Source organism: Talpa europaea (assembly GCF_964194135.1).
Source record: "Talpa europaea genome assembly, chromosome: 4".
Classification (NCBI taxonomy): Eukaryota; Metazoa; Chordata; class Mammalia; order Eulipotyphla; family Talpidae; genus Talpa; species Talpa europaea.
Genome location: NC_140070.1, coordinates 22,656,557 through 22,671,105, shown reverse-complemented (window position 1 = coordinate 22,671,105; position 14,549 = coordinate 22,656,557). Strand labels below are relative to the sequence as shown.

General features: G+C 37.2%; 1 protein-coding gene across 1 annotated transcript; it reads left to right on the top strand.

Moving 5' to 3' along the window:
- Window positions 1–2,668: 2,668 nt before the first annotated feature.
- LOC311170178 (NADH dehydrogenase [ubiquinone] 1 beta subcomplex subunit 3-like) lies at window positions 2,669–2,971 on the top strand (the record flags this gene model as incomplete). Its single annotated transcript, XM_084232575.1, has 1 exon — window positions 2,669–2,971. The coding sequence occupies one exon, from the start codon at window positions 2,669–2,671 to the stop codon at window positions 2,969–2,971; it is 303 nt and encodes a 100-aa protein (XP_084088701.1).
- Window positions 2,972–14,549: the final 11,578 nt, after the last annotated feature.

Genomic DNA, 14,549 nt, shown 5'->3' with positions numbered 1-14,549 from the left:
GGAACCTAGGTTTAATGGCTATTGCCTGCTTTCCAATCACATGCTTGTCAGTTCTCCCATTTCTACCTGACACAGTCTTGAGCTCCTAGTCTATATCCCCCAGAGAGTGGTGCCAAGGGAAAAAGCTAGACATAAATATTCATAAGGGGAAAAGAGACTCAGAGGTCTGAGAACCCTTTTTCTGAGATGTGCCACTGGCTTCTTCCCTTGCTTTTCATTTCCTCTATCCTACCCTCTTAGTGTACATTAACATATAAAGTGGTCATTATCTACATCCAATGGAGAAAAGGCAGGAAAACATGGAAGGGAACAACCAGGAAAGGTATGAGAACCACACATGATCTCCTGGGATGGCACAATGTTTCCCAACCCAACTTACCCACTAATGAGTAAATTGTCCCAAAATTCCTCACACGCTATGGGAACAAAAGAGGATTGGATATGGAGAGCAGAAAACTAAATGTAGAAACAGTTTTCGTAATTACAGTGGACAGGATAGGAAAGGAGAGATTCCCGTTTACCCTAGCTAGGCTACTAGAAATTCTGCCTTGGACACAGTCATTCAGGGTCTCACACTACTACTACCTCTGATCATCCCAATCTTTATGCCCTGGAAAAGTCAGATTTAAAGGAATAATAAGCTGTAGCCTTGAATTTCTGAGAGAGGGAGGACCTTTGCCTCTCTGAGGGTTGGAAGGGGTGATGTTCAGTGGCTTGGCTCTGTAAGTCTGGGAATTTTGTCACCTAGTAGATCATCTTCCTCTACTCATACCTTTCTCTTCCTTCTAAGTCAAATCAACTCTGTTGAAGTCACCAGTTTTTAATCTCACACCAGTGATTTGTTCTCTGACAACAACCTGTTTCAGTCTCAACTTCCTGATGTTCAGTTTCCTCACAACCCCAAGCTATTGTTAGCATGTGACCAAAGAGCACCCAGAGACCCCAGATTACTAAGAAGTGCACATTCTAAGGGATTCTTCCACCTACCACACAAAGGCAAAGGAAGCATACTCATGGTATAAAAGATTTTTAATAGAATTAGTGTGCAGAGAGAGAGAAGAAAGAATATTCTTAATAATAGTTTCCTAATGAAACTCCCCAAATTACCCATCCCCACATGGGTAAGTGGCTAGCCAAACAGGTTTGGCCCAAAGCAGGGCCACCCAGGGCAACTGAGGCCTGAAAGCATGCCACAAGTCTGCACCTTTTGGCAGGGAACAGCAAGTAAGTCAGCTCACAGAGAATAGGAGCAAATGAAAATACAAAATCAAGGTAACAGCTGACATTGTTTCTGCCAAGGACAGAATTTCCAGGTGTTTCTCACTCGCCTGTCTTTTTCGCTTATCTACATGTCTACATGTCTCTCCTTCACACATTTTCTTCAAGTTCCTGGAAACAAGTCAAAACCTGAGAAGCCAGAGCCCCAGAGCTCACCTGCCTTCCATGTTATATAGCTTCACCTGGCTGCTCAGCTCCTACCCCCAGCCCAGTTCCCAGAAACTCCCCTACTCAGGAAGTCTAGTTCATGGCATACTGGGTCCCATAGTCCAATGTAGCTGCATGTAAGTGGGGGCATGGAAAATGTCACCTCCTCTTCAGGGAGGTGTGTCTGTAACACTAGGATTTTGCCTATTGTTAGTTATCCCTAAGTTTCATCTTGTAACTTAGCAGTAAGAGATGTGCACTTTATCTCTTCATAGTGTTCTTTCCCTTTCCTTGCATTAGAGTTGGTCTCTAAAATCAGATTAATTCATAGAGCAGCCATTACAACCGATTTATGTGCCTTTTGCATGAACTAGTGGCAATGATAATTTTATTACTATCAGCAAACATTACCAAGTATGAAGTCATAGCAAGAGCAGTGGAAATCAGGATCTCTCCACATGACCTATCCCCATGAAGAGCTTCTTGACTTCTGTTCGGGTTAATTCTTCAGGTGCTGGAACACACTAATGATTTAATACAGTCCTTAGCCCAGCCAATCTCATGAGTCACTTATGAAAGACCGAACACCTTGAACAAGTGGAGAGTCCCTGAGCTGAATAGAGAAAACCTAGTAGTGCGTCATTGGTGAGGGTGAATGAAAAAGTGTACTGGAGTTTCACAAGCCAGAGCGAGGCAGTGTATGGTAGTAATGAGAGTCCTGGGTTCAGGACCGCCCCCTCACTCTGCCAGCTTACTGATATATGATGTCATTAGATTTTTTTCCTGATTTTGTTCAGGTATTAATGACTACTATGTAGCAGGCACTATACTTTGCATTGCTCATAAAGTCACAGATGTGTAGAAATTTTGCATCTAAGTATAACACCCTTGCCTGTGTTGCGGGGTTCTTGTCAGAGTTGCTCCTTTCGTTAACCTTTAAGTGTTCACAGTAATTATTTCTACTGAAAATAACTTTGCTGATAATTACATCTTAAAGTATACATAGGAAAGCCTTAATGTATCTAGCCAGGGTGCTGTATTAAAAAAAGTAGATTGCAATGTAAATGAGGAATGCCCCTAATCCTGTAGGAAAGATTTTTTAATACATTTATATACATAAATAGCAGAATGAAAAAAAAACCACTACTGATATTGATATGAGGAATATAAGGTGTTTATTAAAAATAAATTACTTGAGAGGGGTGAATATTGAATGTCCTGAGAGGTCAGATTGCCATCAGACATGGCCCATGGACATGAACATGGCCATGGACATGGCCATGGTAAAATGGAACTTCCAGACTATAAAGAATGGAAGATAGAAGGAACACCTTTAGAAATTGTCCAGGAGAAGCTGGCTGCACAAGGGCTAAGGGATCCATGGGGCCGCAATGAAGCTTGGAGATTCATGGGTGGCTTTGCAAACAATGTTTCCTTTGCTGGTGCATTATTAAAAGGATTCAAATGGGAATTTGCTGCATTTGTGGTAGCTGTGGGAGCTGAATATTACCTGGAATCACAGAATAAAGAAAATCACTGCAAATAAAACAGAAGTAACTTAGTGGCTTCTTAATGCATAAAAACAAGATTTCTTAACTGTAGCCTACTTACGTGTGTTAGTCCCTTGAAGAATACTAGTAAGATTTAATAAGTAAGAAAAGGTAATAAATAAATAAATTACTTGAAATTTCACTTGATTCTTTTAAAAGCCACTTTTTTGTATTGCCACTGAACACCTGGGAAGACTATAGGCTTAGAGAGAATGTTAACAAATTATATGAAATATTTCTAGATCACTGCTCACAAGTCAAAAGTGGCAGAGCAGAGTGACTTGAAGGGATGAATTGAAGACAATTTTCAGATCCCTTTCATGAAGATAAAGAAGTTTTTTGAGGTCTTGTTTGCTCCTTTGGGGGCAGAAAGGTAGCCTTTGGGATTGCTTGAGACTATCAAAGGGTTATTAAGCCTGGGCAGACTTAGATTCATTACAAATCTGATGATTCAGAGCAACTGAGAAGAACATTTTGAATTCGTTAGCTATAAAGAGAGTTTATAAATCAATAAAAAAGCAATGTCCCATTAAAAACCAAAATGACATTTTAGTAAGTGAAAAAAGACATCATAAATGAAAAAAGACAGTAAACTGTCTTGTGCATATGTTCTGACTTTTTGGAAAAGGAAATATTTGCAGGTCTATATAGACTATTAACACTGATTATCATTGGATGATATGGTTCTGGACTTATGTTTAGACTTTGTGTTCTTAAAACTACACTATTTATCTATTTCTTTTATACTCAGAAATAATGATTATAAACAAAACCCTAAAATATTGTCTATGCAGGAAAGGGATTGTTTTATCCTCGCTATCTGGACCATACAGTACAATCACATGAGAGAGCCTGAGAACTACCTATTAATAGATATCTGAGTCTCACCTTGGAGATGCTGACTGAGACTGATAGAGATGAAGCTGCCAAGGAAATTGAAACCTGATTATAGTTTGTGTCATATTAAAGATTATTGGTGCCATCATTTCCCATATAAACTCCAGATTCGTTGTAACATGAACAAAACCTGTGCTATAGTTGAAAATTATCGCTCTAAATATCCCCCATCTTAGCTTCAGTAATTAGTTGCTCTATCTGGGAAGGATGTTTGATTTCCTGTTAAGTTCCTCAAGGGCTCCAGGGACTTGGAAAAGGGAATTATCTATCAAATACCAGATGACCTTATGGATTAGCCCCAAAGGGTAAAAACAGTGATTCCAACAAAAGACATGATTAGCTGGTTGAATAACAACAGGCCAACTCAGTGCAGATGTACTGGAACAAGGGCAGGGTTAGGTGCTATTATTTTGTTGGATTCATTAATAATACATTCATTATTTAAATACTATTCTGATGTTAACAGTAGGGAGAATTACAGAGAGGGCTCAACTTTCACACAGCAGCATTCTCATTTTTATTAAAATGTTTTCCTTAACATTTTATGGTAAGATACCTTATTTTCCATCCACTTATAAAGAAGGGTCCTGTTGTCTTCCAGTTGATTTTTTTTTTAGTGAATTACAAACTGAGCATTTTTAGGTCTGTTTATGACTCTGTAGAAAAACTAATATTCACATTTCCCATCTATGCATACACCAGAATATGTTGTATAGAAAAGAAAAGGAGGGCCTCCCCGGTGGCGCAGTGGTTGAGAGCTGGGCTGCAAGCTGCCTGCAGCCTCTGCAGCGCCAGTTCGATCCCCTGCTGCCGGGCAAGGGTCCCGCATGGCACACAGACCTCTCCTGCCCGCTGCTCCCCTCAGCATTGTATTTCATCAGTCTGCCTGTTCTGCTCTCCACTCTGGCTCTGGTGAATTCTCTCACCCTCCCGCACTTCTGACTGTACCCAGTGCTTGTATAAACAAATAAATATTAAAAAAAGAAAAGGAAAGTCAGTTGAGGCCACCTAAATGTTTTTGACCACCATTCCATTTCTGCTTAGTTAAAAAATAAATGGGAAGTCTCTAAGATGCTCTCTTTTAAAAAGTATGTTATAGACTCTGGTATCTCACAGCTCTCAATTAACAAAGGTGTAAGTAATGGACATAAAAGATCACAAATGTAAAAGAGTCAAAATTTGGTACCAATTTTAATTATAAACATACTCAATTTAAAAATGTATTCAATATTCAGAAACACATTACCATTTTGAAACATCATGTAAAAGTATAAATAATTTAAGTATTGAGTGTGTACAAGCATTAAACATACTTTAGCTCCTCAGCAAAGAAGTGGTCAAAATAATAAAATCAGTGTTTTGAAAAGATCAGTCTGTTAAAATCTACTGCTGGGGGTGGGGTGAAGGTGTTGTGGAGAAAAAACAGTATCCCCAAGATTGATAAGTGATCATCTCTACTAGTTAATACATATTTTCAGTAATAGACACCTTCAAAGAGAGATATCCGTGCTGAATTGTAATTTTATGACAAATGCACTATCTGTCTGTCTGTCTATCTGTCTCTCTATCTATCTATCTATCTATCTATCTATCTATCTATCTATCTATCTATCTATCTATCTATCTATCTATATTTTGGGATGGTGAAACTTTAGATTGATTTGCCCACTTCTAGATAGCAATTAAACCTCGTATCATCTTGACCCATGTGCCTAACAATTTAAGGCAAGTGATGAAAATGAGGCACCTAGAGCAGTGGGTGTTACTAGCAAAATGCAGCTCTGTGAGGTGAGTTGGTCATGAGTTGACATTTTTTCATTATTTTATTTACTCATTTGTGAACCTGAGGTCATTGATTCTGACTTTCTCCTTTATCTGACATTTAGATAATTCACCAGCAAATAGATAGTGATGGTGATAGCTGACTTTCCATTAATCTGTACATCCACATTAGTCCGCCCAGCCTTGTATGAAAGAAGTTAGCAAAGCTATAATAAAAATGGACAAATTTAATATGCTTTCAAAGAGCATCAATGTTACTTGAAGATATTGGGGTAAAAATAACATAAAAATGTTTTATTGATGGTAACTAATTTCAAAATTATTTTTATATTAAAGTGATAGGTACATATTACAGAACATAAAGTAAAATGCACATGCTTTTTAAAAGTTGAAAGAGGAGATTTCAAGGAAATTTCTTTCTCAATGAAGCCACTTTCCATTGTACCTCAAGACTCCAAAGTATGGGATTAGGGAAGAGATGGAATCATCTATATTAGTTCACATGTATCTTCTATTAGATAGTTTTATGTACAAATATTGAGAAGCACTGTATGGGGGACCAAGAAAAACAGCATAAAATTGGGCTAAGTCAATCTCCTTTAGCTATAATTATGAAGGGATTCCATTCAGTTAACTTCTTCTGAAAAAGTCTAACTTAGAAGTGAGCCAAGCATAAATCAGTAATTGTTTAATTTATGTGGGTTTAACACATAGATAATAGTTTAAAAAATACAAATGGCTAGATTTTCACAACATCCTGATAGAGAATCATTAGTTTCCTTATTTACATACCTTATTGTTTTATTTACTACTTTTGCTGTCATGACTTACTTGGAATCTTGCTGCTAAAGATTCTCTGTAGACTTTGATGGTAACGATGATTATAATGAAAATGACAGTCAACACCTAAAAGGTATTTATTATGAGCCAAGCACTGCTCTAAGGATTTTGCATTTAACCCTCACTACAAGCCTATGCGATAAAAAAAATCCACATTTTCCCATTTAGAGATAAAGAAACAGGCAGAAAAAGTTAAGTTTTCCCATGCGCTTACTTACATGGCTTAAAAATCTTAAAAATGGTAGAACCAGGGCCTCCCCGGTGGCGCAGTGGTTGAGCGCTGGGTTGCGAAGCTGCCTGCAGCCTCTGCAGTGCCAGTTCCATCCCCGGCCGCCAGGCGAGGGTCCCACGTGGCGCAGCAGACCTCTCCTGCCACCCATTGCTCACCTCAGCAGTGTATTTCTGCCTGTTCTGCTCTCTGCTCTGGCTCTGGTGAATCCTTTCACCCTCCCGCGCTTCTGACTGTACCCAGTGCTTGTATGAATAAATAAATAAATAAATCTTAAAAAAAAAAAGTTAGAACCAGGATTAAGCCCTAAGTAGTCTGACTCTATCTCCTGCTTTTAGATTTACCCTTTCCTGCATTTCATCTTAGTAACAAACATTTACTGTTTACAATGCCAAAATTCATGAAGTTATTGGCAGTGATTTTGAACTGCTTAAATCACAAACAGTTCTTAACAAATGAGGATCTGATAGAATTAAATAATAATGACATAGTAGGTGTTTCTACGGAGAATCATTTGGCTAAAAAAAGAAAGAAAATGAAGGCCTGGAATAGATTTTTAAAAATTACTTTATGATTGTACTGTGAACATCTTTTGTGAAATAAGCATGTGTGGTATTATTAAGCCATCTGTTTTTTATCCAGAGAACTAGTGGCCATTTCACAGTTTTCTTCAGGTAAAGACAATATGTTAAAGTATATTCTTGAGATTTATTTCAGTCTAGTTACGACACAGGAAGCCAGGCAACCATAGGCAACTCACAGTGCTAAGTTTCAGTAAATGTGTAGCAGAGTCTCATCTGCTCCGTCATTTGTCCAATCCCAGAAGTGCCCGAGTGCCATCGCTCTGCGTCCATCACTCCACATTTCTTTTTTTTTTTCCTTTACCATATGAAGAGAGAGCACCCGTCTACTAGCAACCACTCAGGCACTACATTACTCCTTATGATGCTCTGAACTTGGAGAGAAAGAGAGAGATAGTTTTCAATTTCATTCTAATTGGATTTCCCTCCTTAGTCTTATACCTTCTGAGGGCAAAATCTGCATTGTTTCTAAATAACAAATGTTTAGGATCACTTCTTCATCACTAAAGTTGCCTCTGGACTCAGATTTTGCCCTCTGATGAAGAGATCACACTGCAAAGAGAAAAACATTTTCAGGTGCATTTAAGTAGAACAAAAAAGGATTTTCAAGGGAGAGATTGTGCTCCAAGGGAAATAAGCTTTCAGCAGAAACAGTTAAATGGAAAAGGGGAGATTATTTTCACCATTTGCACACACGACATTGAGCAACAGATACGACAAATTTATTATAAAACAAAGTTAATAAATCACTTCGTACACTTGCTTTCGTTACCTTGCTTACACATTCAAGTGAAGAGAAACTTCATTTTGTAAACTTCATATAATACTTTAACAAAAATTCTTAAAAACACATATTGGCCTGTTTCAGTTAGAGCCCACATAAAAATTAAGACAAGACATACAAACAAAATTTCTGCCTCCCTGCCCTGGAAAGTAGTGATTATTTTAACAGATGTTTGTGCTGTATCACACAAGTAACCATGGATACAGAAGAATGATGCTTCCATAATAGTGAAGAAAATGCCAGCTAAATAATATTGTTTTAAGTTATCTACCAAATATGTGGCTTAAACATGAGAAACAGGACAATGCATAAATTAAAATAACATAGGATATTAGAAAAAAATAATAAATGATTTTAAGGAGAACAAATTCCCCTTCAGAACAGTAAAATCTGACAACTCAGAATAATTTGTCTTATGCCAATAAAAATGAGGAAACTTTCAAAGATACTCTAATCACATTGAGTATCTAGTGATAAAAGCTATATGTAATGATGTCAAGGGGATATTTATGATACAAGTGTCAACAAAGACATACCAAAAACTAATGAAAGAAACGTATGAAACAACTAAGAAGGAACAGGCTTAAAGATTTACTTATTTAAGCATACAGATCTTACTGAAGGGTGTAGAATATTTTCAAAAGATACCAAGAGATGTTCATCATCATAATAATAACAATTTATTATTACTATACTTACACATATTTTCATACCTCACATAATTTTGATAACTCTTGCAAAATTACACAAGAAGTACAAGAACGTCTAATAAACTATCACCATATTAATCTCAAACATTGATAATTGGTGTAGGTACCCACTTAAAGCAGTTTTGAATTCACTCTTAGGAAATTCTGTTACCAAGAATCTTGACAAAATTAAACTTCAGCGTGTTTGCTCTAGATTCTAAAAATTTGAAAATGATTAATATTGAAACAATCTAGATATCCAGAGGTCTCTTTACCCAAAGAGACAAGTCCAAGATATTTTAAGCCACAATAAACCTGTGCCTATGAACCCCAGGTCTCTCCCACCTAATACTCCACCTAGTAGATATCATCCTGTGTAGGGAACCACATCTAGATAGATCTGCCACTGAGCTGCCATTTATCTATCAAATATATCAAGCCTAGTTGTTTCTGCATTCACTTGACTGCTGCTGGTTTTTCATTCCAATTTTAATGGAAAAAGAGCCTGTTTTTCCCAGTGGTAGATCGATTAACCAGACTGCACTGAGGTTAGGGAGTGTTAACTTTTGCCTTTAGGATCTATAGTTCTAAGCAGAATGTAAAAGATTAGATTTTGCTTTTATCTAGGAAAATATATAGGTTTGATTTCTCCACAGAGAGCTTCTCTGAGCTTAAATGTGAACAGGCTCCTTAAAAGACCTTTCAGAGAGAACAGCCTGGGATTTCAGTATGGATTTATTCATGGGCACATCTGTGTGCTAGCAAACCATGAGAAGGTAATACTAGGAGTCCCAGGATCATTAGATGGCGGTATACCTGGCCCATGTTGTGGTTTTTATGTCTGCTGGTATGAAAGTTCATGATAAGAACTTTCTTTTCATGTTTTAATAGTCTTGTAGCCTTAAACACTGTTTTATGATTTTATTTGCCTATGTGTGCTAGAGAAATTGTTTCAGTCAGCAAACCTCATTCTCTTGTCCTGTGAGTATGGGGCCTGGCTGGAGGTCTGCTGGATACACCTGTCCTTTCAAAGAAGCGTTGTGGAGTCCAGGGAAGATACTTCTTGTAGAACAACCCCCAACCAAATATGTCCCCTTTTTATAATAAGCATTCATATATTTCATTTCCATCATATTTTTTCTCCCCCCACCAACTTTATGGAGCTATAAATGACATATGACATTGTGTAAGTTTAAGTTGTATGATGTGTTAATTTGCTATATGATATATTGCAAATGACTACCAGCATGCAGTAAACACCTCCATCTTTACATAATTAACTTTGTGAGTTTGTATATGATGAGAAAATTTAAGATATATTTTCTTAGCAACTTTCAAGTATATAATATAGTTTTACTAACTGTAATCACTGTGCTATGCCTTAGATCCCCAGAACTTACTCATCTTGTAACTGGAAGTTTATGCTTTTCCACAAACATCTTCCCATAACCCCCAGTCCCTGATTACCTCTATTCTATTTTCTGTTTCTGTGAGTTTGACTTTTTTGGCTTCTGCATAAGTGATGTCATACAACATTTGTCTTTGATTTATTTCATTTACCATAAGACTCTCAAGGTCAATCTATGTTGTCACAAAAGGCAGGATTTCCTTCTTACGACTGAAATAAGAATCACTGTGCATGTTTGCCACAGTTTCTTTATCCATTCATCTTTTGGCAGGTAATAGATTGTTTCCATGTGTAGGCTATTGTGAATAATGCTGCAGTGAACATGGAAGTACAGCTATCTCTTGAGATCCTGCTTTCTTTTCCTTTGACTATAAACCAAGAAGTGGAATTGTTGGATCATTTGACAGTTCTATTTATAGTTTTTTGAGGAATCACCACAGTTTTCCGTAGTGGTTGCCCCAACTCAATATTCCCAACAATGGTGCACAAATTTCCCCTTTTCTCCACATCTTCACAATTGTTTTTGCTTACATTTTTGAGGGGATATATCCAGTTTAGATTTATATTTTCCTGATGACTGGAGATGTTGAGCACCTTTTTGCCATTGGCATGTCTTCTTTGGAAAAATGTCTATTCAGTTCCTCTGGATATCTCTTTATAACATGGTGCACCTGACTTAGTTTTGTCCTGTCTTACCCTAGAATTCTCACTGTACTGTCCAACCCAAATATCTATAGATAGCAGTAGCAGATGTTAAACTTTAGCTGGAGGGAGAGGAGACTTTATAATAACAGATAAAAAGTTAAGAACATTTGAATCCTTACTCAGAAATAATAAGTATATAAATAAGTACATGTTTTCACATATGTTAAACCAGTACATCCTATCCACCTCCCCTTAAATTCCTCTTTCATTGCTGCACATCATTCCTAAGGCATAGCCAACATAGGACTGCATCATAGAGGACTGGCAAGGCAGTGGCTTAAAGCAGGCAAATTATTACAATTTATTATACAGGACTAAATTTTTTTTAATGCATATTCTTTTTTTTTTTTAAGATTTATTTATTTATTTATACAAGCACTGGGTACAGTCAGAGGCGCAGGAGGGTGAGAGAATTCACCAGAGCCAGAGCGGGGAGTAGAACAAGCAGAGTGACGAAGTACACTGCTGAGGGGAGCAGTGGGCCTCAGGAGAGGTCTGCGCGCCATGTGGGACCCTCACCCAGCGGCCAGGGATCGAACCGGCACTGCAGGGGCTACAGGCAGCTTCGCAACCCAGTGCTCAACCGCTGCACCACTGGGGAGGCCCCTATACAGGACTAAATTTTAAGCTGGATTGGACATTTAGTTGCCATAAAGGGCATTACGTCAGATGTGATCAGACCTACTGTTTAAAAAGTGATTAAAAGAGAATCATATTTAAATAGTCATATATGTATATATTGTAAACATTTTATTTTAATGTAAATATACATTCATCCAATAGTCTTTTTTTTTAACTTTTTTTTTTAAAGATTTATTTATAGAAGAACCAGAGTATAGGCCAGATACACGGGAGGGTGAGAGGATTCACCAGAGACAGAGCGGGGAGCAGAGCAGGCAGAAGGACTGAAGTACACTGCTGAGGGGAGCAGTGGGCTAAACAGGAGAGGTCTGCTGCGCCATGTGGGACCCTTGCCTTGCAGAGGCAGTGGACAGCTTCACGGCGCGGCGTTCAACTGCCTGTGCCACCAGGGAGGCCCACATCCAACAGTCTTAATGCAAGGCCAACACCTTTTCTTTGCATATTGGTCTTCTAATTAGAGTTCTGCTTCTTATTTCTGGCTTAAATCACTCTTGTAATGCTTCATCTATAATTATTAGGTTGTTTTTTCTTTAGTAGGTCAATAAGTCTTTAAGACACTTTCAAAGAAATCTGATTATAAAACCTTAGATTTTTTACAGTTTAAAAATATTTTACAGATTCCTTAACATGCAATTGAAAGTATTGTTAAAGGAAATTTGCTTTAAGTACGTTCAAAGCATTTGAATTTGTTTTAATACAGGTGATTATTTCTCTTCACAGTCATTTTTTTCACATTAGTAGTATATTTAATAATAATATGTAACTAAAATAAATAATATGACAGAATCAAAGTAGGAGACACAATTCACTCTTGAAAGCAGACAAATGGAGATATCCCAGAGAAAGAACTGTCATTACCTGACAGTTCTCAGTGTATCAAGAGGGTCAATCAGTATGGTGTAGACAAGGAATGGAGGGTGCTGGTTAAATCAGCAAGTTAATGAAATAGACATTTGTTTAGAGTGTGAATAGTGTAAGATGTTCTCTCTAACAGTAAATGAGAGCTCAAAAGAGAGGCTAAGCAAGCTATAGATGACATTTTTTAATTACATTTTTCTCTGTTCTTCCAAGTTGCATGCACCATGGGTTAAACTTTGAAAACTTTATAGTTGACCAAACTGTAAATGTGTATATCTATTTTGTAAAAAGATACCTAATGAAACACTGCTTTTCTGCTGCTCCTTGTACTTGATATTCTTGATAGCATGATTGTCTACTAACAAGCTTTTTTCTTTCTTTCTATGATTTATGCCAATTTCTGCTTCTTTATCTCCTAAAAGATCTTTTAAATTCCATCTGCATTGCTGTGTATGTAAGGAAGTTTTCTTCCTCTCACAAGTTCTCCAGAATTACAGCTGCCTGCTTTCTACTTAATCCAAGTATAGCTTTGCTTTGTTGCTCTGGCTTTGTCTACATTTCTCTAATCTCTATCCTCTCTCAATGTAGTAACCTCTTTGCTTTAACTATAAATAAGAAGAGATGTTTCCAGCTACTTTTTGTTGGAAAGATAACTCTGGTTGAGGGGAAATAAGCTAGAAACAGTTGTTCCCCCCATTGGATGGCTATAAAGGTGCTTTTGTTTATAAATTTCTCTCTGCCTTTTACCCTACCTGTACTTCTGCTTATCTGCAAAAGTGTTCCTATCTAACCATTTCATGTCCAGTGCCATGCATGCTTTTCTTGTTACTTGTTTATGCTTTACTTACCTATGCAGTAGCCTAATCCCCACACCCTTGGGCTGCCACAGTGGAGCAGATTGTAAATTACTCCTTGACAAATCATCCATATGTGTTCCCCATTCTGTTTGCAGAACCAAAGATCCTACAGGCTAACTCTTGGCTGTGGAGCAGGGCACAAAACATCAATGAATACTCTTTGATTTCTCCATGTAGTCAAATACCCTTACCCAGTAATGAACAAGTGTTTCTACAGCCTTTGCCAAATGAATTGAGGATCTTGCATTTCCAATCTGTCAAAGCATGCACTCTCTAGAACAGGGTTGACATACTTCTCAGTCTGGAGGATCATCCTTTTCAGGCTGGAAGATCAAGAGTAATGCATTTTTTGTTGTTGTTTCACTTTGGTATTGTTTTCTCTAGAGTCACACAGTTCACTTCATTAAGAACTATTGCTTCATAGTATTGATTACTGTTTGTGATCCATTGTGGCACATTTCTGAATTTTATTTTAAAAACATTGGAGGGAAGTGTTGGTTCTCTTTCCTCAAACCATATAAATTAATACTGCTAATCTGTCCTTACTGTAAACACATCTTCTAATTTATTCCTTACTGTCCCAGCTCTAAACTATACCTGTAAATACATGTCATGTCAAATGACTTTGAAAGGTACAGCATCAGCCACTATGGTGTGGTCAATTTTTCATACTCTGAAAAGCCTTATGAATCAAAACCCAGTTTAAAGCTTGGTCTGTCCTGTTATAAGTAAAAACAAAAATGTCATTCAAGAGCATATTGTTATAAATATATGGGGAATGTATCCTCACCAATAATGATTTGTGCAGTTATCCTTGCAAAGAGCATATAAGGAAATGTCTTCCCAATCCAAATTTCCTTCTGATAAAACTTTGGCAAAAGCTTTTCTAATCCTAGGTTTCAAGTCTTAAAGAATAATTTTGCTGGATGATACATGCTTTGAGGATATGCTATTTTAAATATCATATATTTGCTTCCAGACATCTGAGGGTTTAATATGCAAATTAGTATACCATTTCTCCCTTCTCTCTGCCCCCCGCCCCGTGTGTGTGTGTGTGTGTGTGTGTGTGATATTTTAAGCATTTCACAATTTTAACATTCTTTTATTCTAATGGGAATGGATTTTGTAATCACCTGCTTATGTGTGCCCTACATATGCAGACAACATAGACTAAAGTTTTATCTCTGAGAACTTAAAATAATGTGATTCACATTTATACAATGATAAGATTCTCAATTTTTGTTTTATATTTTAATACATATAAACTGGAACGTAGGTTTAAAAATTATTAAATTATATTTT